Here is a 22628-nt window from a genome sequence, read left to right as displayed (position 1 = left end):
TTTTTAGCTGTTATTACTTGGAAGTGGGGAAGGGGGATGCTATTGGTATCTAGTAGAAGATGCTGCTAAACATCCTATAACACACAGGACAGCCCCCATAACAAAAACTCAACCAGCAGAAAATGTCAATAATTGTACAGATTGAGGAAACTCTGGTATACTGAATAAAAAGGGAAAACCCTGGGGACCAGACTGCCTTGGTTTTAATCCAACTCTACTACTTACTAGCTGTGCGACTGATCTTGGGAAGTTGACCTCTGTGCCTCAGTTTCCTCATTTCAAACTGGGAGACAGAGTACTCAACTCACAGGGACGTAATGAGGAGTTAAGTAGAAATGTGTGCTGTAGTTTTTTTAATATTTGTTCTTTAAAAAAAAAAAAAAAAAAAAAAAAATCAGTGAAAGACTGCCGTGAGGTAAAGTGCAAGCATCACATGCAGTCATCCCTTTTGGCTTGTTCTTTTCAAATAGTAACAGATATACTGAAACATTTTCCACCTGCAATTTAGCATCACCCTTCATCTATCAAGTCAGAGCTGTAACTGCTCTAATCACTTACCCAATGTAATCTCCTATACTTACATTCTGCCGCTGCATTAAAAAACCATAACCATTTAATTGTCTTGTGAAAGAGACATGATAAAGTTATTTTCACTGCATAGAATATACTCAGGGATTTTAGATGGAGCATTAATTCTCCTTCAAAACCTAGATCTTAATTAGTAATCTTTTTTATACTACCACCAGCCCTATAAAAGCACATGTTTCTTTAGTCCTAGGACAAATACAGAGAGATTACCTGGATATTCATAGTACAAGACATTGTACATAATTTAATCTGTTCCCCTTTTAAAATTAAAGAAACTGAGGCTCAGAATTTGCCAACTACAGAAACTGAAATTTGAATGCTTCCCTGATTATGAAATAGAAGTTTCCCCTACAAGGACAATAGACAGAAAAGTGACCTGAGATATAGTTAAGTTCAGTGATTACTGTTCTTGCCATCAAACAATGATTACCCCTCTTCCTCCTTAGAAATCAATTACCAATTTTTTTTTTTTAACACTGCAAACTTCATTCTTACCTAGCTAAAAATTTCCTTCACTGTCTTAATAAGCAGATATCCTTAAAAGATCCAATTTATACAATGCATTTACATATTTGTTTCCTTACCTCAATATTATGCTATTTGGTTATTTTATTAACACATTTCGTTTTTCAAAATCCACACTTAGTATATGAAATGTTTGAGATGCCAGTAATGGGCACTATGTATTGGTAAAAAAACTCTCTTTTTGGTACAAAGGAAGCAGAATCTTAATTGGCGATTTTGTATACTTCCTTCCTCAGAGAAAAAATTCCACCATTTAACTAAATATTCTGTCAAGATTTTGGGATTGTTAATATTTAACATACACATTCAGGAGCACATTCTATAAAGTATAATAAAAAATATCCTAGATTGATTTTTCACTTATATGCAATGGCAAGAACTCAATAAATATTTCTTTAGATTCTTGGCATTTATCTTTGACTCAAAGCTTTCAAGTCAAATTTCAAGTCTTCTTTAAAAGGTAAAAAGCATGCTATGGATTTGTTTTAAATAGCTTTGAAGAACATTTGTTATTCACTAGTTAATCACTATTAAAATCTGTACAACTTTCACTTACATTTGATTCTTTGCAGCTTGCCTCTGAGCTTTTCTTTCTTTCCTTTTCTGATCTGGTGGCTTAGCAAAAACAATTTCAATATTTTCTCCCTCCAAGTCTTTGCCATTCATTTCTTCCATAGCCTTAAAAAAATTAGGCACTGATGAATACAAGAGACCTTTCACAACTGTGATTCATTTTAAGTTAAAAAGAAAAATCATTTATCATTCATCTCAAGAGGATGAGACAAAACAGGATTCTTTGATTTAAAAATCCAGCTCTTCAACGAATATTTTTGACTTAGTTTAGTGAGGCAATCTCCCAAGGCCAATAAAGGTAAGCTTGAATAGATTACATGACCTCTGAGTTTCCTTCAATTTTCTAAAACCTTCTGATTTTAGGATAACTAAAAATCATTAGCCGCTAATTAGATACCTATTATTCCCCCAGTTATTTACCTTGACAGCACCATCTCGTTCATCAAAATGAATGAAAGCATAATCTTTTAATTTCTTCACTCGTTCCAGTTTCCCAAACTGACTAAATGCCTTTTCTAAAATCTCTTCTGTTACAGTATTAGCCAGATTGCGTACAAACAGCACTTTTACCTGAAATTTAAGAAACAGAAACTTCTATATATTTCCAAACAATTAAATTTCCAAGATACCACCACCCCAACCCTGCAAACTTAACTTTAGTCACAATCCATTAGAAATATAAACTAGACTAAATTTTCAACTCATTTGGGCAAACATTAAGGCGCTACTGAATTTAATGGGCAAAATTCTAAACAGATATCTCAAAGATGCACAGATGGTGACTAAGCATAAGAAAAGATGCTCAGTATCGCATATCACATGTCATTAGGGAATTGCAAATTAAAACAGTGAGATATCATTACAAAGTATTAGAACCACCGGCCAAAATACAAAACACCAACACCATCGAATGCTGTCGAGAATGTTGAACAACATATTCACTGCATTAGAATGCAAAATTATACAATTTTGGCAGCTTCTTACAAAACTAAACTTACTTTTGTACCATATGATCCACTAATCACACTCCTTGGTACTTACTCAAGAGGTGAAAACATGTCCACACAAAAACCTGCATATGGATGTTTAGCACACCTTAATTCCTAACTGCCAAAACTTGGAAGCAACAAAGCTGTCCCTCAGTAAGTGACTGGATAAATTTCAGTTCATTCAGACAATGGAATAATACTTAGTACTAAACAAGAAATGAGCCATCAAACCATGAAAAGACATGGAGTAAAAGAAGGTATCTTAAATGGTTACATACTATATGATTCCAACTATGTATGTGACATTTGGAAAAGGAAGGACAAAGCTCTGGAGATAGTAAAAAGAGCAATATTTGCCAGGAATGAAGGAGAAGAGATGAAGAGGCAACCATGGAGAATTCTTAAGGCAATAAAAATATTCTGTATCATACTATGATAATGGATACAAGACATACATTTGTCAAATCTATAGGATGTAGAACACCAACAGTAAATCCTAATGGAAAGACTGAATTATAAAACTTTTAATTTAGATCACTGATTACAACAACGTACCGCTCTAGCAAGGATACTGATAGTGGAGGAGGCTGTGCAGGTATGGTGGCAGGTGTGTGTGGGAAACCACTGTACTTGCTGCTCAAAAAACAAAACACGCTATGCACAGTATTTCCTGAAGTGAAGTGAGAGTCGCTCAGTCGTGTTCGACTGTTTGTAACCCATGGAATTCTCCAGGCCAGAATACTGGAGTAGGTAGCCTTTTCCTTCTCCAGGAGATCTTCCCAACCCAGGGACTGAACCAGGGTCTCCTGCGTTGCAGGCAGATTCTTTACCAGATGAGCCACAAGGCAAGTCCTAGTAGTTATTATTTCCAGTAGTTATTATTTTACAATCAAAATGGAGGTGGCTATTTTCTACTAGTGTGAATACTGCTCCTGCTAAGTTGTTTCAGCCGTGTCCAATCCTGTGCAACCCCAAAGATGGCAGCCCACCAGGCTCCCCCATCCCTGGGATTCTCCAGGCAAGAACACTGGGGTGGGTTGCCACTTCCTTCTCCAATGCATGAGAGTGAAATGTGGAAGTGAAGTCGCTCAGTCACGTCCAACTCTTCATGACCCCTTGGACTGCAGCCTACCAGGTTCCTCCGTCCATGGTATTTTCCAGGCAGGAGTACTGGAGTGGGTTGCCATTGCCTTCTCCAAACGTGAATACTATGCCATCTTAAAAAGCAGCTGAACTTAACAAAGCAAGTCAAAACTAACTGAAACCCTTCATAAAGAAGAATATTCAAAGCATTGTTAAGATAAATTCTTCCAATCCTGAAAGAGCCTCAAAATACAACTACAAATTTAACCTGGCTAAAAAACATTATCACTTCCTCCTAAAAGTAGCATCTGAATTTCTTAATCTAGAGGGCTAACGAAAGCTTAATAAGCCAAAGAAAAAAAGAATGAATCCTAAGTATCTCTGTCTTCAAGAATATTTACTGTTTAATATTCACAACTCTGATACCTCACACTCCTTTCCTTATTTAAGTGAACTCACTCTATTTGCTGGCCTATCACCATTAAAGAGGATTCTTAAAAAGACAAAGGGTGGAGTAACTTAACTGTGAGCTGCACTGGTAAAGTGGTAAAGTGTTGACTCAAGAGATATTTGTTCTCATAGATGTCTCAACTGACTGCTGAAGCAGGATACCTAATAATAGCTAAACCTTGTAACTGCAGCAGCTCTGCTGAGGCCAATACAGTTCACTATTTTTAGGAGTAGGACTTTTAACATAAAAACCATGTAATCAAATGGCGCCATTCTCAAAAATTTACAGAAACTGCTTTTTGAATCCACACAAAAATGAAAGTCAGTCATCTCCACAGCATGTAGGCTAACTACTTCACAAGAGTTATGATGCTACACAACTATGGCTGAGGGTCCATGAATAATTTCTGTATTCACCCTCCATGCACTTGTTATTTATTTCTGGTGTGTGGCCTTTAACATAGAACACTTCTCTCACTTTCAAAGCACAGTGTAAGAAAGCACACAGTTTTCCTCCACTCTCTAAAGCCTCCTGCTGCTCCCACCAACACCACACAGAACAATCTTAACCCAACTGTCATTACCTTTGCCATAACCTCAGGATCGGGGTCTTCTATAGGATCAGCCCATTCAACAGTTCCAACATTTCCCCAGACCTTGACTTTACCACTCATTAACCTACGTCTTGCCTGCGCAGCTGTTTTGTGATCTTCATATTCAAGGAAACAAAAGCCTCTGTTTTTTTTCTTGTCGTCTGGTTGGTGGTATAAAATGACGTCTGTAAGACCCTCTGAAAGGAAGCAACCATTCCAGGGAAATTAGATAAAATAAACAAGAATAAGCAGACTAAAAGATTTTTTTTGCTAATATTATACTTAAATATCAAAATGAAAACTAATCTCTTATCTTTACAAGAGATAATATACTGAAAATACCGGTCCAGATATATTAAAATATGTATTTTAATATATATAAAAAATACTCAAAATTCTGTCCAGCTCAAAAATACTGGTCCAGATAATTTACCTAATCCACACTTTCCCAAGTATTCCTAATGCAAAAATCTCCATTTAAAAAAAAAAAAAAAAAGGTACCCTTTTTACTTAGACCTGAGGACTATTCTGCTTCCATTAATTAGACAACAGAGAGGCTTGAAATCTTAACAAAACTCTTTTAGGAAAACCAGAAATATAAAATGTTTCATCCCATCCAAGTAAAACCTAATTTTTAATGGCACTCTCCTGGCCTCAAATATCAGTATGTTTATGTCAAATGAAGTAGACTATCTTAGTATTGTATAAGAATTTCAAATGATCCTGGAAACTGGTAACAGGCTGATAATTTGCTAAATATATTCTAGGCAGATAAAACTGTTTTCTTATAAAAGCCTGGCACTTGGAAACTTTAATTCAAAGACAATGTAGACTCTCTGCTTATAGCAAGAGTACTCACTATTCCTATAATTTGGAAATTCAAGTCATTACCTACCAAATATTTTTACTAAGAATGTCAACCAGAACCTCAACATGCATAAAAACACACAAAGAAATACAATCTTCCAAAACAGGAAGCACAACAATGATTGTGCAGACTGAGTTCAAATCCCAGACGTATTCCTTACTAACTATCTAATATTCAGCAAGTTATTTCCCAAAACCTTCTGATTCCATGTCTGAAATATGCAGATACCTATCTTACATGGCTATAGAAAGAATAAAATGAATCAATAAATGTAGTGCTTAAAACAGTGCTTGGCACATAGAAGTATGCAATTACCTTAAGTGTTACAACTTGCACCTCCTTCCAAATAAATCCAACTTACCTGTTACTTTGCTAAATTCTTCAAGAATCTGTTCCTTGGTTTTACTCTTAGGAATAGAGCCCACAAAAAGCCTGTTGTTGGCAACCGAGATGCAGACACCAATGTGTTTTCCAGAACGAATTTCGTGATTATTATACTGAAAGGGGGAAAAGTGCACCATGTTTTAAAAATACTTAAAATATCCTATGACAGGTGCTTATTACAGAAAGACACACAAATCCCATACAGAAAAGCAAGATCTTTTAACAAACTAAGAATTCAACACTTAAGTTTATCAAGTATCCTTTAAAAAATTATAATCTGAGACATAGGAAGACTGTAACAACAAAACACTGATCACGTTTATGAACTAAACCAAAAATTGTCAAGTCCTTGAAATTTAGCAAATCTGATAAGAATCCAATCTGTAAGCAGCTTAAATTCCAAATTACTGATTACACAATACCTTGTTTTCTACTTAAATGCATCCTGCTGACTATTTCCATGTAAGGAAAATAGATTCAAATTGTCAACAAGCTTTCTGCCTTTCTGTTAATCAGCACTTCAATCATATTTTTCCATCTCCCCTAACCACTCATAAAAAGTTACAATAATGATTCTTCAGCTTCAAATCCTTAAGTCTAAAAGAAGAACCTCACTATTCTGAATCCAGCTGTACATTTCCCCCCCATTTCATTTTCATCAAGCCTATGAGAACACTGGAGAAAGACAAGTAGATTATGGTATAAGTATAGAAGCAACTATAAAACTATAGTAAAATGTAAACAATCTTCAAGTGACCCTAAATCATAAAAGGCAACAAAACCATAGAGGCAAAACCCAAAAAGCTCCTATCCCTGTTATTCTGCTTCTTGTGCAACAGGTACATAAGGTATGAGTGAAAGATGTACAGCTAAGTCAGAAAATTGATTCCTCACTGTCCCTTTCTCCATTATCTCCAGGTATTCAAAATTAAACATGAAGTTCAATCATCTTTCCCTCCAGTTCAGTTTTGTACTTTTTACCCCAACTCAGTTCACACTTGGCCAAGTCTCTGGTCATCATTTTGAACTGTGGTGTTGGAGAAGACTCTTCAGAGTCCCTTGGACTGCAAGGAGATCAAAGCAGTCAATCCTATAGGAAATCAGTCCTGAATATTCATTGCAAGGACTGATGTTGAAGCTGAAACTCCAATACTCTGGCCACCTAATGTGAAGAGCTGACTCAGTGGAAAAGACCCTGATGCCGGGAAAGAGTGAAGGCAGGAGAAGGTGACAACAGAGGATGAGATGGTTGGATGGCATCACCAACTTGATAGACGTGAGTTTGAGTAGGCTCTGGGAGTTGATGGACAGGGAAGCCTGCCATGCTGCAGTCCATGGGGTCGCAAAGAGTGGGCGACTGAAATGACTGACTGGTCATCATGATCCCAAGATTACCTCTATTCTTTACACTTATGCCAGAGACATTCTTTTTTTTAATCACAATTTTGCCTATTAGGAAAAAAATATCCTTCAACGACTCCCCATCAGCAAAACAAAGTTCAAATAGCTCATCATCAGTAAGCCCATCCTAAAATTCCTCCCACTTCTTCCCTTTCTCCACACTATTGTAATCGTGGCTAATGATGTCAATTCTCACAGTGCTATGCCTCTGAATATAATGCTTTCCCTGAAACTTCACCATGGAAATCTCTTCTGCATACCTGTAGATTTGAGCTCAACCAAATACTCTGCAATCCCTAAATTCTATAAGGATCAATAAAAACACCCTTCTATGTTAACACAAATCAGTAGTTCTCAACAGGTGTAGACTTTGCCCAGGGAGGGAGGAGGCACATTTGACAATATCTAGACAGATTTTGGTCAACTAGACCTAGTGGCTTAGCAGTGAAGAATCCACCTGACAATGCAGGAGAGGCAGGTTCCATACCCTGGAGAAGAAAATGGCAACCCACTCCAGTCTTCTTGCCTGGGAAATCCCATGGACAGAGAGGCCTGGTGGGCTACAGTCCATGGGATCACAAAAGAGTTGGACATGACTTATCGACTATAATCAGGCAGATTTTGGTCAACTAGAGGTGGGACTTGCTGTTATTATTTAGTGGGTAAGTAGAGGTCAGAGATGTTACCTAACATCCTATAATTCACAAAATAGCCCAGCATAATAGCTATCTAGTCTAAAATAGTGCTGAGGTTAAGAAATACTGCCCTGGACTTTGTTTTCCCATACTATTTGTATTTAGACCAAGCACCTCTTAAAAGTAGAAATATGCAGTTATCTGCAGATAGTAGACCTATGGTTGAATCCATCATTGCATGGGATTATGGACAATGAGACTACAATATCCCACCACACAAGTAAGTGAATCTAAGAACACAATAAACTATTTAAGACATGTACATTCCCTAGATTTTTACACATAAGTATCAAATAGCCAGCCTTAGCAACAAATCAATGACTTTCAATTTGGTCATTTAGTCTGTAATTCCAGAAGTTGACCAAAAAAAAAAAAAAAAACCCCACTAAAATCAGGGGGAAAAAAATGGAATGGAATACAAAGTTTTAAAAGGAAAAGAGAGAAAGAGGAGTTACTCTGAAGATGACAGAATTTGGTATCACTTTCCCTTTTTTGCATTTTTGTTTTCCAAATATTCTAAGACCAGGGGCTATGTACTTAATTATGCTGCTTCAAAATGGTGATAACTGTTGCCATTATTTTCTATATAAGCAAAGTTTCTTCCCTTCTAACCTATCCTCACTAGCCCTGCTCTGGTTAATCAAGGTAGGGTAGGTAAAAGGTATTTAAAATGACAGTAGTCTGAACAACTATCAGACCTGGTGGGTTCCCAGGTAACACCAGAGGTAAAGAACCTGCCTGACAGTGCAGGAGATGTAAAAGACACAGGTTTGATCCATGGGTGGGGAAGATTCCCCTGGAGAAGGAAATGGCAACCCACTCCAGTATTCTTGCCTGGAGAATTCCATGAACAGAGGAGCCCGGTGGGCTACAGTTCATGGGGTCGCAAAGAGCCAGACACAACTAAAGCAACTTAGCATTCATTCATTCAGTCTGACCAATAGGAAGCTATGAATATTTAGCAGGATTTATGAAGAAAACTGTAACTCTTCATCCACATTTTTTTAATTTAAAAAACGGAAACATTTTTAACTGACCCATAGAGAGTAAACTGGCTCTCCAGTGAAGTCATTAAAGGAAAAAAGACTCTGGGCATATTGTCCAAATGAAGCAAAAGTAAACATTTTCAAAGCAATGTCCGCATCTACAGATTAAGCATGCACTTTTCCATGTATATTTGAGTTAACTTTTCTTACTCCAGCATTTTTAAGGCCAATCCATCATCTTAAAGTCAAAATTAAACTTTACATCCTAGCAAGTGAGTAACAGTGACTTAGATGGTAGAAAGGCATTACAAACAACTGTTCTGATGCTTACTAGAGATTCTAATTGAATGCTGATAAACCCTTACTCTCAAGGGTTAAGTAATCAGGACTATATAATGGTATCAAGATAAACAAAAAAATGTGGTCTTTTCCAAACTAGGAAAGTTGGCACTGAAATTAACATGTTTTAGAAATCTAGCTTTCAGATCCAGTAGCACAGTGAGTTAATCAAATAAAACAAAGATGAACCAATATAGTTTCAGTATTTCAGAACACCAAAATGAATTGTACAGCCTGGAACATTCCCATCACCCAGGCTCAAAAACACCAAGTCACTCTTTCCTTGCCTCATAGCCAATCAGTCAACAAATCCCGAGAAACTCAGCAACCTCAGATTTGGAATCTGATCCAGAAGTAGTTGCTCAGTCCTAACTCTCCTTATAGCAGCGAAACAGCTGCCTCCCAAGCCTGTCCACTTAAGTCTTCTTTACATTGAGTCAAACCTACTTCCCTAAAAATTCTCCAATGAATCTATTTCCTCCTCCAAATGAGGCACTTTAGATACCTACACACAATGCTTACGACTCAGTCCTCTTTGCTTGGCTAATCATTCCTTCTCTGAAATTGGAAAGTGCCTCCAGGAGTGCCACGAAACAGTGACATTCATAACACAACAACACAAATGCAGGCTAAGACTGAGGAGTCTAGAGTAAGCTGGAGACTATTCTAACACTTCTAAACACCGGCTTCTATAACATGCAGTCCAAGATTATCTCAGCTTATTTGGCAATCATACCACACTGCTGACACACTACAGTTTACTTGTGAGTAAGTTGTGTATAGGACTTGACTTTCAACCCCACTCAATTCCACCCTTCTGATATAAACTACTGTCCCAGGCTATCAAAATCTTTCAGATCCTTATTTTGTCATCCCCCATGGCATTTATCACTACATGTAGATTCAAGTCACCTAACACCTCAACCAGTCCAACTATACCCTCATTCAAATCACTGATAAGGAAAAAAGAAATACCATCTAAAACATATTTACATTATGCAACCTACACTAAAGCTCAAAACTTCAATGGCACCATGCAACTCAGTCCAGTGGTCAATGAACACTGCCTTTTAGCATTCACTTAAACAAGTTTCATCTTTCTTCCCACAAATCACTGCTTCAACTCATCTATTTCCTTCACTTCCCTCCCTATTCAAACCTCTTTAGGACAAAGCCTTCTCTAACAACCCCAACTCAAAGCAATCTATCCCTTCATCCTTCCTTTACCCTGTGACCCACCAGCTTCCACTTTAATTAGCTGTAGTTAGCCTCTCATGTTCCAGAAACCCCAAAGTCAAGAACTGGATCAAACTACTTGTACACTCATAGTTAAAGTTTTCATGTTATTCACAGTGAACATTTGCTAATTGCTACTTAAAATACTTTGTGGACCTCTCTTGTCAGCTGCATTCATCGAAGTGGTTATACACTGGTGTATACAACCACTGTGGTGAATAAACCATCAGTGGCTATTAAAGTCACAACTCTTAACGTGTAAATAGAGGTCAGTATTCCAGTCTTTGCAAGAAGTTTTTTTCAGTAAGACACTTCCAGTGTATTGGACCATAATGGGCACTTGCAGAGCCAGTTGCCCTGGGCTCCAATTCCAGAAGCACACATACAAATACACATACACACCTGCCTGCGTTCCTCTTGGACTTTGTGACAACACCAAATGCTACAGAGGACAAAGTGTCACCCTCCCCATGAATCTATGTTAATCCCTACGGCTGATGGTAGCAGAGAATAATTGCAAATGAAAGCGAGAAAATCTTTGAATAAGACAGCACTGGTCAGCCGGTCAGGTTATTTATCCAGTACCTATTCTATAGTGGCACTGTTCTGAATGTCAGAGACGCAGAAAAAGAGCAAATTCTCTGAAGGGAAGAGAGAGGCAAATAATCTTACAAAGTCAAGAAATAATTTTAAGTACATCTAAACATTCTTTTTTTTAATCATGTTCAGTATACTGTCATGGGGCAAGTGGATAGTAAACCTTTCTTAGAAAGGCCCTCTAAGAAAATCTGATTGATAAGAAGGCAGCAGCTGGGCTAACTGGAAGAAGTGGTGGAAAGCCCAGAAGGCAACCTTGAGTTGGAAATGGTCATAGCTTTTGAGGAGAACAAAAAAGGCAAAGTATGGATGGAACGGCCATAAAGAAGAGTAGGAGGAGAGAGGTTAAGCAGAAACTTGAGCAGATAGAGCCTTGTTTAGAAGCCATTATTCGCAGGATGGGAATGTTGCGATCTAACCTACATGGCTAAATGGTAAGACTGTAAAGGGGCAACGGAAAGCAATGAGACTAGCTAGGACTCTTCAAATGGTACCTTTGGCTAGGGTGGTAGCAGGAATATGGTACAAACTGGTTAGATGCCAGAAATAAATTTGGCAGCAGAGAAGACTTACACTCAACACCTTTTAAGACCACCTAAACCACTACCCAAAGAATCAGGCTCACTGGCAACATAACATATACTGCTGGTTTAAACTGTTATGTCCAGTTAACAGTACTGCTAAGTCACTTCAGTCATCTCCGACTCTGTGCGACCCCATAGACGGCAGCCCACCAGGCTCCCCCGTCCCTGGGATTCTCCAGGCAAGAACAATGGAGTGGGTTGCCATTTCCTTCTCCAATGCATGAAAGTGAAAAGTGAAAGTGAAGTCGCTCAGTCCTGTCTGACCCTCAGCGACCCCATGGACTGCAGCCCTCCAGGCTCCTCCCTCCATGGGATTTTCCAGGCAAGAGTACTGGAGTGGGGTGCCATTAAGAACACGCTAAATAAACCAAACCTGCATGGCCTTGGGCAATCCACCCAGTCTATTTATTCACTGTAGAAAGAAGTTATTTCACTTACCTTGAAGAATGGTTTGCAGTGGTATTTAAAAGTAATGTGGCACAGAGCACAGCTCCTGCGCCTTAACAAGCAACAAGTGGCAGCTATCAAACACCTTCCCATAAATTTAGATCTTGCTTCTGCAGCTAGACTATCATCATTTACATTTTCTTATTCCCTCAAATACAAGGCAAATGTTAGCTGAAAACAGGGTGACTAAGAAGTTTGCAGTTGCTTCTAACTTCAAGTCTCTTCAGCTGTTAACATCAACCCATTTCTACAATTCAGATGCAAATTTAAAATCTACATTTTTTATTGGAGGTCACTGTCAAATTATATATATCAAAAAATAAGACCGAATATATAAACTATCTCAATCTAAGGTATTTCTCAAGATACTCAAAGTATAGGAGAGCAAAAAGTGATGCTGCTTCAATCTTGTCTGATCTACAATCTAAAAAAGACATTTTCTCAACATTTGATTATGTACATCTAGAACAGTTCAACTATCTTATACAAAAACTTCTTTGATAAAGCTGTAATTCAAGTAGACTTGTGATATGACACAACTAGGAACAGTCTTCAAAATATGCTCCCTTAAAAAACACATTTGGGGTGTTACTCACATCCAGGAATCAAAACAAGGTAGCATAAAACATCCAAATCAACTTCAGTTTTTTTATTTCTCTAGAATGTTTCATTTCCTCAAAAGCCTAGTCCTTTCTTTTACTGTTGTACTAAGGCAAGTCTCCCAATTCTATCACCATAATCCTAGCTATGGTAAAACATCTCTTCAGAAAAAGCAGTAAGAATACATCCAATTCATCCCAGTACTAACATTCCAGTACTAAGACTATCTTTAAAAAGATGCCAAAGTGCAGAGCCTCCTATTGATTAGACAGCAAAAAGTAATTATTCCCCCAGATAAGGACTCAAATTCAAACCCAGAAAAAAAATGTAAAAACATTTGTTTAGGACAAGAGCTGTTCCTAGACCAATCAAAATAGCTGTTTGACTATCTGGAAATTTCTGAGTTACAGTCAAAAACTTAACTATGTTATTAAGACTACTCTAAGCCTACAGCAATGCAATTTTGGACTATATTATGTTAAGCCAAGGCAACTGCCCAAACTGAAACACATTTCATGTGTATTTATTGGCACTCAAAATTGTCATGTTAGGACTGGTTTATGTATCTTCTTCTAATTATGGTTTCTTTACTATAAAGATTCTGAACATCACCTAGAAATACTCTAGTGAGGACCTACCATAATTGGTGTATTTTGGCAGCAAAAATTTAGTCAAGTGTTGGTTTAATAATTCCTATTAAAAATAATAAACACACGTATCATTACTTATAACACTAAGTAATCACACCACTAAACAAAACTAAGCTTTATGTAATACCTAGTAAATAAACTGGGTCTGACATCATTAAATTCTACACAAGCTTTTTGTAGTACGATAAGATAGCTCATTGCCTTCTCAATCACTATACATTTCCACATTAAAACTTGCTGCTACTTTATTACTATCTGGCAAAATGTTCTTTTAGATTCAGCTGAATGATTTCTACAGTTTATCTTTCCAGAACCCTAAAAAGTTCTCAATTTTACTTGAACTGTTTAAACTAAAATCTTGACAGTTCACAGGTTACCACTGAATGGGATGCTAGAGCTATATACTCTCCCTTCTGTAATAGCATCCTTGGAAAGAAGGGAAAAATCAGCCTTGATTTAAACAGAAATATCCAAAAACCTGAATTCTTTATTCTTCCCAAGTAGCATACTTTTCTAATGTTAACCTTACAATATTCAATTACACACACCAATGGAAAGATGCAAGCTATATAGAAAGCTAAATCAAGTGTATTTGTTTCCTTTTTCTCCTTAAGGCTTGCCTTAAAATGTGATATAGATGATGGTGAGGAAAGAAAAAATAAAATTCAGGAATAATCAGTCTAAGAATTTCAAGTTTGCCAGAATTACCCATATAACACGTAAGTCAGACAGTGCAAAACAAGTATCTGCCATAGTGAACCATTTACAAAAGTTCCTCCCCAGCTGCACTTTTTGATAGATTTCTTGGATTGAAATTAACTTATGACATCTTCAACTACAAAATATAGAAACCACTTGAGTCACAGAATTTAATAAAACTAATTTGAAGGAGTTATATAAGCCATAACTTGAAATATTAAAGTTCTTTAAATTGGAAATGGAACTAGGTCCTCACCTGACATCTGCTATTTTTAAATCAAATACTGCCATTCACCATAAAATCCCTATTTCATTAACTAGAAAGTTATCATCACAATGTCTTCATGAAACATTTCTAAAAAGGGATAGCCCGATATGGCCCAACAGGAGCCCTGTCTACTACAGTTACTTTCTCACACCTTTTAACATTCCTAAAATTAAAAAAAAATCACTAAGCCAAATGTTTCAAAGAACCAGTAACTGTAACTCCACCACACTACCTTATAGATCCCGAGTCAGTTCAACTATACCCGCAAAAGATACTGCTATAACGTGTACACAGAAAATGTGAAAGACAGTGCCTAATCAGCACTTCAAAAACATTCAGTTAACACAATAAGAAAAGGCCTGGCTTTAATTAAAAACAGCAAATGTGAAGACTGAAAGAAAAAAAAAACTCACCAGTTTAACAGCCTCCTGAGCTGCTTCTTTTGTACAAAAAGTGACAAACGCATAACCTCTATTGAGACCTGTTAGTGGATCCATCATTAAACGAAGATCCCATATAGGTCCAGCTTTTTCAAATAATGGAACAAGTTCATCCTCAAACAGATCTCTTGGAATCTTCCCCACAAATATCTGTAAATTAAATATGCAGTAAAAACCATGGAGAATTTCTATAAGAGACCAGACACGTGTACATTTACTACAAAGGATACAAGTTTTTAGTTTCTTTACCTCAGTGCCAACAGAAGGCTGCTGACCTGAATAAACGGAATCTGGAGGCGGTCCCCCATACTTCCTCTGTCCAGTGGTCACATCGAGTGTGTAGCCTGTTCTTTCCAAGAGTGCCTTAAAAAGTTCAAAATGTCATTAATATATTTCATTCATAAGACCACACCCGTGCAGCAAGCAGTTATGAAAAAATCAATTTTGTTCAAATCTTTCCATTTATGTTGGCAATATTCCCTACTAACAGGTTTTTGTTGTCTGTTTTAGAACTCTTTTAATGTGTGCTTATAATTCATAATATGTCCTAATTTATAATGAAAGTTTCAGGATCCTGGTCAAATAATTTTCTGGTCTCCAATTACTGAGTAGTGCTTAGTGAACAACACAAAATATTGATTCATCAACTCTCAAGGCAAGGTATATCTATTCTGCCCTTCTAAAAAATGACTGCATAATTAAGCTGAAATTCTTTCCTGAAGGAGGTGGTGAATAACTTCTCTCTCCCAAACCTAGCTTTCTTACCCACCAAATTTCCCAGTAACCCACACTCCAAGGTACCTACTGCCATTCTCGGAGTTTCACCAACCTTTACAAATTACACTCCTCCAACTAAATCCAGAAACTTAAGAGGAGATGCAGGAAAAATAACCTCTTACTCACTTGACATTCAAGTACCATGCTTCACAGGACAGCATGGATCACTCAGAAAAAGAGCCAAAATGATTTTTGGAAACTTTATGAAACTGCAACACGATATAATCTCTACACATTAGCTCCCTAAAAGTGAACTGTTAAAATTTAAACAACTTATATTTAACTCAGAGCATAAAAAGATTCTTTTTATCTCTTATTATAAGCAAAACAGTAGAAAGTAGTCGTCCACTGTTAGCCTAAGGAAAAAGCAAGCGTATTCCTTTTCCACCATCTCACCCTCAATGCACAAAACTAGTTTTCTAAATAAAAAGAATCTAATAATTAGCTGATAAACTTTGAAATAAACTAATATCAAGCACATGATAAAACTTATCAGAATGCCGTTAAGTGATGGGGGGAGGAGCACTTTAGTCCTTAAATGAAAAAGACTGGACAGACTTTATTTCTACCAACTCTTTGCGACCCCATGGATGTAGCCTAAAAAGCTCCTCTGTCCATGGAATTTTCCAAGCAAGAGTACTGCAGTGGGTTGCCATTTCCTACTCCAGGGGATCTTTCCCAACCCAGGGATCAAACCTGGGTCTCCCGCATTGCAGGAACACACTTTACCTTCTTAGCCACCAGGGAAGCCCTTATTTCTACCCAAAGAACATTAAATAGTTATGGAAAGATACTGTAATTGATAAGAAATCTATTCCTAAACTCTCTTAACAAAAAAGTCCACAAACTGGTACACGTTTTAAGTAGTCTTTTTCTACTATACCCAAATATATTTGCTTAACAGTGCAATATTGGATTAGTAACAAAAATAAACTCAAATCTCTTACTATCACATAAACTAAACCATTAAATGATTCATCTTTCCTTTTTCCCCTATGCAATCCCTGTGCTTCTTTCACTTAAATCTTTATACAACCCAAATAATATGTTTTATGTCAATCCCTAAATACAAAAAGGAAACACTTTTTCCCTCTGAAAAATAAGTCTATAAAAATGTCTGATTTCTTGCCACAATTTAAGTCACACTAAAGCTTTACGCCACTCCCTTCCAAAGACAGAACTGAATGTTTCACAAACTAAATTTTCAACTTTTTATAAAATTTTAATAAACTTCAGTGTAGATTTACTTAAAACTGATCTAATTACAATGAGTAACAACTATATATTCCATTTCTTTGGAAAAACTAGATTTATAGTTCAGATACAATTCACTCATTTGAAAGCCTCAATTTTATACATTAACTACTAACTCCATACTTCCCTCTTCCTATACCATTAAAACACAACTGACACCCATCCCTTCCTAATAACTTTTTTCTTAAACTAGAATCCTTGGTTCAAGAGCAGGGGCACACTATGTTAAGAATACTACATTAAAACTAGTATGATCATCATATTTTCTATGAACCAAAAAATCAACACAAGTAAAAAACACAAAGATCAAAACCTAGTTGACTTTACTACTATGTGACTTGGGTGAGGGCAAAGCAAACTTCTCTCAGCCTCAGTTTCTTCATTTACATGTCTACAGTAATCAATTTTTTCATTAAAAGCTGTTTTAGAAATGAACAAATTAGCCTTAAAAACCCACACTAACGAATGAGGAAGAAGGCAGTGTTAAAATACTAAACTCACTTAATGCGGGGGCTTGAGAATCCTAAGAAAAGCAGTCAACTGCTAAATGTACACTCTCCATCAGTATGGGGTGAGCTGATCCCCTCCCCTTTTGGTTCCACTGTCGGTTAACCTGGACTTGCAGGTTTCATATGAAAAATATGGTGACTGTATTTCTTTAAATCTTTTATTTAGAATACCATTAGGAAAGAATACATGGGTAACAAGAAAAATTTCAAAGTTGTTTAGAAACAAACTGTTGAAGGCAGGACACTTCAAAAAATAGTAATGAGAAAACATTAATAAATTATCTCATGGTCATTAACTCTCAACACTACCACACACACAAGGAATAGTTTCACACCCAAGGAATATTTACCCAAGCTAGAAAATAGTCAAAACAACAAACAAAAAACTTTAAAAACTGAAAGGAGTAAAAAAGAAACTTTTAAAAGACATACCTTAATTTTTGCTTCATCTGGTCCTTTGCTAGAATCTGCAACTTTGGTCCCCTGTTTTTCTCTCTGCCTATAAGTCTTCATGACTCCACATAAAAAGGCACTTTTGTTCTGTAAAGGAATTTTGCAATTATTTTCAAGAGTAAGTCTTAAATATACCTAACTGAATAAAAGTCAAAACTACTTTTTTTTTACAATCATACCAAATTAACGTTACCTGAACATGAGAGAGATCACTGTCTTTAAACTGCTGAAGAACTGCCAATGCGCCGTCTTCATTGAATTCTTTTAAAGCTTCGATAGCTCTTTCATCTAAATCGCTATGTGCAACCAGCCCTGGAGAAGAAAAAACTTAATTAGTTGTCAACTTTTAATATTTTTAGAAAGTTTTTTTTTTTAAAGACCATGTTTGCCAATGCAGGTGCCAACTACAAATTCTTCCATTCCTCTTTATCTATATAATGAAAAACACACATACCTTAGCCATTATGAACTAAAGAAGGCCTCTCAACCATACTTAAAATAATGAGTCAACTTTTTTATCTTATCCTAAGTCAGGCAGTTCTGAACACCGAGTATTTCTAAGGTAAATACATAGGCTTACAAATTCTAAAATCAACCAACAAAATACCGAGCATGACACGGGAACCTCCAATCAATTTCAAATACCACTAAAAAAAGCAACAGCCACACCGAGACAGACTGACTACAAGTCTACAATTTCCAAGTTATTTAACCAGAATCCTACCATAAAAATACCCCCAAAAGTCACACAGCCTGCTCCCAACATTCAGCAGCTGTTGCTACCTGCTACCATCATATACTTAACCATCTGGCCATCCAGCCTTTACCACCTAACCCTTCCTTCTTCCCTCCCTCTACACACCTTAACCTCTAGTTCACAAGAACCTACTAGCACAACAAGGCAAAAACTCCAGGTCCCACACTTCTTGGAAACCACAAAAAGTTGCTATTTTAGTTCAAAGCCAGAAATCCAATAGAAAAATTTCATAATGTAATTTTGCAAGTGTTAGTTCTTACCTGCAACGTAAATTTCATCTAGTTTTTCAGCAACTTTCTGTGGTAAACCAGCATCAAGCAATGTCTGAAAATTTTCTGAATGGATAACTGCAGAAGTAGTATCCATGGGCTCTTCAGTACCATTTCCATTAACATGTTCTGTAGCCATGTTTCCAGAGATCTGTTCAAACGCAATAAGCAAAATTAAACTAGGGTCTTCAAAAAGGGTAGGACAATATGAGAGCCCCAATCTTGACTTTCTCTACCAATTTCTACACCAGCAAGCCTATACATCCCTTTAAACAGGCCTTACTTTAAAGTCACTGTCGCCTGACAAGCCAGATTTGGAGCGCGGGGCACCAAAGGATGGATCCACTACGTTTTTCCTTAGCACCACCCCTGACTCACCTGCTAACACTCCCTAGGAAAAACCACATTACAAATGGAGCCCAACCAGCACGAGGACGAGCCAGCGTGCCACATGCAACTGTGCCCGTACAGAGAATGAGGTGTGTGTGGAGCAAGCAAAGCTGGGCTTTTCCCTCTCAAAGGTAAACCCCCAAAGTGCGCGCTTTTCCCGCCTGCCGCTTAAAGATCAGTAACAACAGCCAGCGAAGAACAAAGCGCTCACACAAGCTACCTTCCCACCTCCCCGCTTCTCCACCCTTCACCCCCGCACCCCAAAGCCCGCCCCCGACTCCGCACCCAGAGCGGCAGCCTCACCGCTGCGGCCACCGGGAACCCATTAGAAACACGTGCTCCGCGCCTTCAAATGTCCTACAACTTCCTTCAACGGCAACCCACCGAGTCCCAGGCCAAGACTACCGTCACCAGCTCCCGACAGCAACCCAAAGCCGCGGCCGGAGCCCCCAGCCAGCAGCAGCAGCACAACCTCGCCCCTCGACACCGAGGCCGCGGCGGCGCCAGGCCACAGGCTCTCCCCGCCCCCCAGCGCCGCCGTCTCGGCCGTGACACATGGCTCTCTCTCGGCCCCGGGCGCCGGCGACCCCGGCCGCCCGCCCGCCCCGCCGAGACGTGCGCCGTGGCGCACGGTACAAGCCCCCACCCCTGGCCGGTCCTGGCAGCGACTGCGGCGCGGGGGCCGCCGGTGCCACCCGCGGGCCGGGGCCAGCAAGCCGGCGGCATGAAGGCGTTCCGCGAACTGCCCCACGGCCGCCAGACCCCAAGCACCACCCAAGCCCGCCGCGCGGCTGCGGGACGGAACCGGCTCCTCTCCGCCCACTCCCGCGCCGCGGCGACGGCCACGACAGCACCAACTCCGCCGCCGCTCGCGGTCCGCGCGGGCCACGGGGCCGCCTCCTCCCTGGAGCGCCGCAGACAAAGCCCGAACAGCGGCAGCACATGGAGGGGAGGAGGAAGTGACGGCGCGGGCCGCGGCCTACTCCCGAGCAGCCCCAGTCAACGTGCTCCCCTCTCCCTTGGAATCCATTTTCCAGAAAAGCCGGTTTCTCCCCGCACCGCCCTCCCCCAGCTCACTCCACAATGTCACGGAGCTCCCTTCCCAGACCCGGGTCCCAGCGGTCGTTACCTCCCCGTTGGGCTGCGGCGGAGGAATCCTGTCCGAGGAGATCCGGTTGCGGGCAACGCGTGCTCGCTGCTCCCTGTGTCCGGCGCGAGTGGAGCTGTTGTAAAATGGCGGCCGAAGCTCACGCCGCTGGCAGCAAACCCGATCCAGTTCCACTCGCCTCCGAGCGCGCTCCCGGTGCGCGCGCGCGCCTCCGCGTGACCCCCCTCCTTTCCTCCCCTCCCTCGCGCGTCCGCTTCTCTCACTCACTCTCAGCTCCTGCCCTCCTCCAGCTCCTCCTTCTCCTTCTCCCACCACCACCAGTCTCCGTCAGCCCTCTTCCCTAGGCCCTTCTTCTTCCCCTCCCTGCTTCTTTCTCCCACCGCTCGCACTGTCGTTCGCGGCCGCTCAGGCACAAGTGGCCGCCCTTCCCCTCCTAGATGCACGCTTGCTCACTCGCTCCCTCCCTCGCTCGTTCTCTCGGCCCCGTCCCCCAGTCCCTGCCGAGTCGGCTCCTGTCTTTCTCTCTCCCGCGCTGACGTGACGACGTAGCCTACGCCTCGGGACGCGCGCCCGCGGGTTCCGCCCCCACTCCCCACCACCCTCGGTTCTCATCACACGGGAGGGCGCGAGACCCCGCCCTTCCGCTCCGGCGGCGGCGGAGGGGCCAAGAGTGAATGAAAGGCCCGCCCCTTCCCCTCCCGACACTCCCCCTCCCTCTCCCCTCCGGGTGGGGCGGGGCGGGGCGGGAAGGGCCGGCTCAGCGTGTCCCACTCGTTCTCCTTTGTCAGGAGACAGGCATCTCCCCACCCCGCCCCGCCCCACCCCAACCGCGGCACCACGCGCACGCCACCCCCACTGAGCTCCCGCTCGCCCCACCCCCCGTTCAGTCCCGGGCCAGCCGGGAACGGGGCGGGGGGCGCGGAACGCGACCGCAGCTGCCCTGAGAGTACCCACCCCTCCGTGCGCGCCCGGCCCGCGCCCTCGGCGCCGCGGCCGCGTAGCCGTTCCAGGCGGTGTCCACGCCGCCGCCGCCCCACGCTCTCTTCGCTCGGGAGGCTGCAGGCGCACGTGTCCCCCGGGGCGGGGCGAGGCAGACAATGGAGCGACGGGGGAGGGGAGCGGCGCGGAGACCCACGGACCTTTGGTCCACCTGGCTGGAGGGACCTGAGTGCAGGAGTCGCTCCGGGATGACTGGGTCTCCCTTGCTGGACAATGGGAACTCCGGGGCCCCAGCCCGCGTGGCTTCCCTTCCTCGGGAACCTCGGGCGGAGGGAGGGGCGCCCGGGGCTGGGACGAGGAAACCCCGGCTGCTTTTAGAAGGGGAACCGGCTGTCTACAGTGGAGCAAGGAGCTGCTCCCGCCTCGGGATGATAAGAAAGCCAGATTTGGAAGCGAAACCGCTGGGTGGTGAAGAGTTGTGCAATACTCCTTTTCAGTCCCTGGCCTTTTAAGCAGTTACGGGCTTCCTCGCAGCACAGTTTGAGCAACTTGATGCAGCACAAAGCTGCGTGGTTTGGGCAACTGTGAGGCACATATCTGTGTTTCTTTTCAAAAAACTGAAGTGACATTTCTTCTGTAACCGTGTACAGAAAGGTACAAGAAAGACAAGACAAAGACATTTGAATTTCAGACGCGATGTGGATATTAATTTTACTTAATGAAGCTGTAATGAGAAATAGGAATAGTGTCCTTTTAATTAAAAAGCAAGCTTATTTTTAAGAGCTTACTGGTTCCCTAAACAATCTATTCTGTGACGACAAATCAGTGGTGCAAGAAAAAGTTAGGTGACTACTCGTCAAAGTGCTTAAACACATCATGTCAAATTATTCTCATTGGTGCCTGGATGAAGATATAAAAATTTTTAAATAATTTGACAAGACCTGCCACACTGTTTAGCAAAGATCTGAGCTCTTCATTACCTAAAATTTCTTACTGTCATACCTGGTCCTGCTATTGTATTCAGCTAATTCAGCAATAAGAGTTTTAGTTCATAATTAGAAGGTTGTAGATGATGTTATAAATGAAAACAAATAACCAAGATGTCTAATACAAAAATACAATCAAAACTGAGCAATGCTATACATTAAAGAATGAAAATAATCGATAACCATCCAGC

At 40.5% G+C, this 22628-nt stretch overlaps 1 protein-coding gene across 5 annotated transcripts in view; it reads right to left on the bottom strand.

The window, feature by feature from the left end:
- SYNCRIP (synaptotagmin binding cytoplasmic RNA interacting protein) overlaps positions 1-20812 on the bottom strand; it is a 26056-nt gene extending 5244 nt beyond the window's left edge. For 2 of the 5 annotated variants that reach the window (XM_055535558.1, XM_055535559.1), the window contains exons 1-10: positions 20534-20666; positions 19006-19165; positions 18182-18300; positions 17968-18075; positions 15245-15358; positions 14969-15145; positions 6031-6166; positions 4793-4998; positions 2107-2256; positions 1670-1791 (exon numbers count right to left, since the gene is read on the bottom strand). In XM_055535558.1, coding sequence (XP_055391533.1) covers positions 1670-1791; positions 2107-2256; positions 4793-4998; positions 6031-6166; positions 14969-15145; positions 15245-15358; positions 17968-18075; positions 18182-18300; positions 19006-19153 — 1280 coding nt within the window. In that variant the 5' untranslated portion in view covers positions 19154-19165; positions 20534-20666. Of the gene's footprint in view, positions 1-1669; positions 1792-2106; positions 2257-4792; positions 4999-6030; positions 6167-14968; positions 15146-15244; positions 15359-17967; positions 18076-18181; positions 18301-19005; positions 19166-20533 lie in introns of all 5 variants that reach the window. The other 3 variants (XM_055535560.1, XM_055535561.1, XM_055535562.1) reach the window with 3 other exon arrangements.
- Between the last annotated feature and the right edge of the window lie 1816 nt (positions 20813-22628).

Source organism: Bubalus kerabau, chromosome 9, assembly GCF_029407905.1.
Source record: "Bubalus kerabau isolate K-KA32 ecotype Philippines breed swamp buffalo chromosome 9, PCC_UOA_SB_1v2, whole genome shotgun sequence".
Lineage (NCBI taxonomy): Eukaryota > Metazoa > Chordata > Mammalia > Artiodactyla > Bovidae > Bubalus > Bubalus kerabau.
This window is presented reverse-complemented; position numbering and strand designations above follow the sequence as displayed.